This window comes from Pseudochaenichthys georgianus, unplaced genomic scaffold (assembly GCF_902827115.2).
Source record: "Pseudochaenichthys georgianus unplaced genomic scaffold, fPseGeo1.2 scaffold_1801_arrow_ctg1, whole genome shotgun sequence".
NCBI lineage: Eukaryota > Metazoa > Chordata > Actinopteri > Perciformes > Channichthyidae > Pseudochaenichthys > Pseudochaenichthys georgianus.
Genome location: NW_027262570.1, coordinates 23,710 through 27,177, shown reverse-complemented (window position 1 = coordinate 27,177; position 3,468 = coordinate 23,710). Strand labels below are relative to the sequence as shown.

Genomic DNA, 3,468 nt, shown 5'->3' with positions numbered 1-3,468 from the left:
TGCTTTGCCGTCCGCCCATCGGCACCCATAGTCGGCCTTCTTCACAGCACCACCTGCCCTGCTGGAGGTTCACACTTTAACTTTTTTTACCCTCTTCTACCTTACAAATCATCCCACACTTGAGCACTCCTCACTCGGACTAAACACCTACATGCTACCACCAGAACCAGAATATCGTGCCCCTGGGGATCTTAAAAGAAGAAAACCCATAGTGGGATTAAAAACAGAACACTTAGTAATTTTAACAAACTTTATTTACAGTAATATTGACAGTAATAAATAAATTCAAACAGGATATAACGTATTTACAAGGGGACTGATTACAACAACACACTGCATATTTACAAGTTGATCACTGGCAACAGTGGGTGAAGTTGGGGCAGAGTATGGCACCCTCTCTTCACCCATGTCTGAGGGGTTGTGTTCGGCCAGTGACTGGTCCCTCTTCGGGACATGTCTTGGTAGGGAGTCTTGGTAGGGAGCCGGGCTGTGCTCCTCTCCAGAGTTGTCACTGTCGATGTCAATACCCGCAAAAGTGTCTTCATTTCCCGCTGCTGCTGCTGCTGTCGATGCCGCCGCCGCTGCTTGAAGTGACTGTGTGAAGAGCAACCGAATGTCCGCAGCCTCCTTCAAAGAAGGATTATTCGCGTAAAATTTGTCCGCAGTTGCAGTGTTGTGACACATGAAATCACTCACTCTTTGGCGGTTGCCTTTGTCTTGAAACCTCTTCGCATTATCGGCGTGGACTGTGCGGAGGTCGGTGAAGTTAATGGGACTGCGGAGCCCCACATCAGCCCATGCCAACCTCAGGGAGTAGGCAAGCTTCCTGAACGGGTTCTTCCCCTCTGTGTACAGAAAGTAACGGCTCTGGGTGCAGGTCAGCGTACCCTTAATTTCCAGCCACCTCTTCATCCATCCAAATTCTTCTACGGTGAGGTACAGCTGCGCCTCCCCGAACGCGTTGGCCGTCTTGTGGTTACTTACCTGTTATGACAGAGATAGAGAGTGTCAATACAATGTCAATCATGCATATAACTGCCAGAATAAATACATTGATTAATAGCACTCACATGAACCAGGTAGCCGAAGGCAGTGCCAGTTGTATCCGCCTTTCGGACCTCGGCGTTGGTCATGTTGGAGTAGACCCCCGGACGGTGGCCATAAATGCAGCTCCAATGAAGAGTCATATACCCATAGAGCAGTGTCCGGGTCGCGGTAGTCGGATTGCTGGCCATCACATCCAGGAGCCGAGGGATGCGAGTGGTGGTCGAAGTCAAGCATGTCATTAGGTCGTTGTGGCTCGGCAGACCTTCCATCTTGTCACGCTTCACTTGCATCTGGTGGATAAGTACTTTTCTCTTCAGGGACTTCAGGATGGCAACTACTTCCCGTTTGATTAAAATCATGTCCGTTTGGCTGAGCCTGCTCCCCTTGCACGGTGTGTCGGCCATGTACTTGAGAAAGTGTGATATATTCTTGATGTAGAAGTCGGAGGTCGTGACCTGAAGGCTTGACTTCATCAGGCTCCGGGACCACCCGCGTATCCTCTTGAGATCCCTCAAAAAGAGCCAGTCAGACAGGCGATTGAAACCGTGTGCCATGAAACTGAGGAACGACTTCACTCTGCTTAGTTTGGAGACTGTGTTTTCCTGGAGCCTCACTGGTGGGTCGATACCTGCATAATGCTCCCGGTATCCTTGCAGATACTCCTCTGTGAAATATAAACAGTACTTTAATGACAACACATGATGTGTTACAGAAACTGCATGTGTCACATAGCCAAAACACTTACCCATGATCCGTGGGAATGTTATGTCCCGCATTATATTTCCCCGGCCCCTGCCCCGGAACCAGGGGGAATTTATGGGAGGGGAGGTTGACGAGGCCTCGGTATGGATGGATGCAGGCTCTGAGGAGCTGGGTGAATGGGTGTGAGAGCCAGTGGGGGACTTGCTGCAGGCGGGAATGGGAGACGTGCTGCAGGCGGGAATGGGAGACGTGCTGCAGGCAGGAATGGGAGACTTGCTGCAGGAGGGACCTTTCGACTTGGACAGCCTCGTTGGTGTCGACTCTGGTCGGGGTCGTTTCTTCAGAATGACCCGCTCTCGTTCCTCCCCATCGAACGCGGGCATGTCCCCGGCCCGCTGATCCATCCTCTGTCGCTTGTCCTTTATCCTCTGCTGCAACTTGCAGCGCAGGGATTTCACCTCAGCAGCATATATGTCCCGCTGAGCCCTCACTGCGTTAGCCTCCAGCCTCCATTCTTTGCAGTCCGGGTTGTCACATTCATTCACCGGGGACAAGGGTGGAGGTTGTGACAGTATATCGTCGTCTGCCACCGTGTCAACAGCCCAAGTGGTAATCATTTCTATTGTGGGGTTTGTCATTCGGAGTTCATAAAGCTCCTTCTTGGCCACTGTCATTTTCATTTGATTTTGAACCACATGTAGTTCCTCCCGGGCCAGCTCAACATGGTCTCTGGCCAAGTGGCGATCCAGCCTTGTGCCGTGGTACTCGCATCCCAGAATGGTACAGGGATGGAGCCTAATGTTGGTCCGTCCGTTGGCCAACAACAGCAGAATTTTTCTTTCATCCAAGTTACGCACACCATGGTTCCTCTGTAGGTGCTTGCTCAGGGCACGGTAGGAGCTATTGCAGATCGGACAACGGACCGCCATCCGACCTGTATTCTTGAGCATTTCGGTACCGGAAAATGTCACCAGAATCGTGGGTAAAAAAGAAGGAAGCGTGAAAAGACTCACGAAAGACGCACTCAGCTTATTTTCAAATCTGTGTTTGTTTTCATTTGCATCATGGTGCGGTGTCCCATTTAGGCACTCGTTAGGCGGGCAGAGATCCCTGTAATCTCCCCTCACGTTCCTCCAGAGTCTGATTCTCCCAAAGGATACCCGACAGTTTCGGGTACGACCCAGAGGGCGCACGGTGGACGGCCAGGGCGAGGCCGCCACACCGCGCTGGAGTCAGGGTCCCGGTGAGGCGCAGGACGGAGCACCCGGCAGTAGCCTCCAGCAGACCCCTGCGCGGTTCCCTCATCCCTCAGAAGAGGTGGAGAGGCGGAGGGGTGGGTCTTTTCATCTGCTGGCGGGTTGCCGGGATAACAGTATCCTCCGGGGAGGCATTGAACCCTTCTCAACTGCCCCCCGGAGGAGGCAGGGGAGTCAGGTACCCAGAGGGTGGACGGCCAGGGCGAGGCCGCCACACCGCGCTGGAGTCAGGGTACCGGTGAGGCGCAGGACGGAGCACCCGGCAGTAGCCTCCAGCAGACCCCCGCGCGGTTCCCTCGTCCCTCAGAAGAGGTGGAGAGGCGGAGGGGTGGGTCTTTTCATCTGCTGGCGGGTTGCCGGGATAACAGTATCCTCCGGGGAGGCATTGAACCCTTCTCAACTGCCCCCCGGAGGAGGCAGGGGAGTCAGGTACCCAGAGGGTGGACGGCCAGGGCGAGGCCGC

General features: G+C 53.7%; 1 protein-coding gene across 1 annotated transcript; it reads right to left on the bottom strand.

The window, feature by feature from the left end:
- Positions 1-236: 236 nt before the first annotated feature.
- LOC139433294 (uncharacterized) lies at positions 237-1,123 on the bottom strand. Its single transcript, XM_071202231.1, has 2 exons — positions 1,071-1,123; positions 237-984 (listed from the first exon to the last, which is right to left on the bottom strand). Exon 2 carries the CDS (start codon positions 910-912, stop codon positions 286-288), a length of 627 nt encoding a protein of 208 aa, XP_071058332.1. The 5' UTR covers positions 913-984; positions 1,071-1,123; the 3' UTR covers positions 237-285.
- Positions 1,124-3,468: the final 2,345 nt, after the last annotated feature.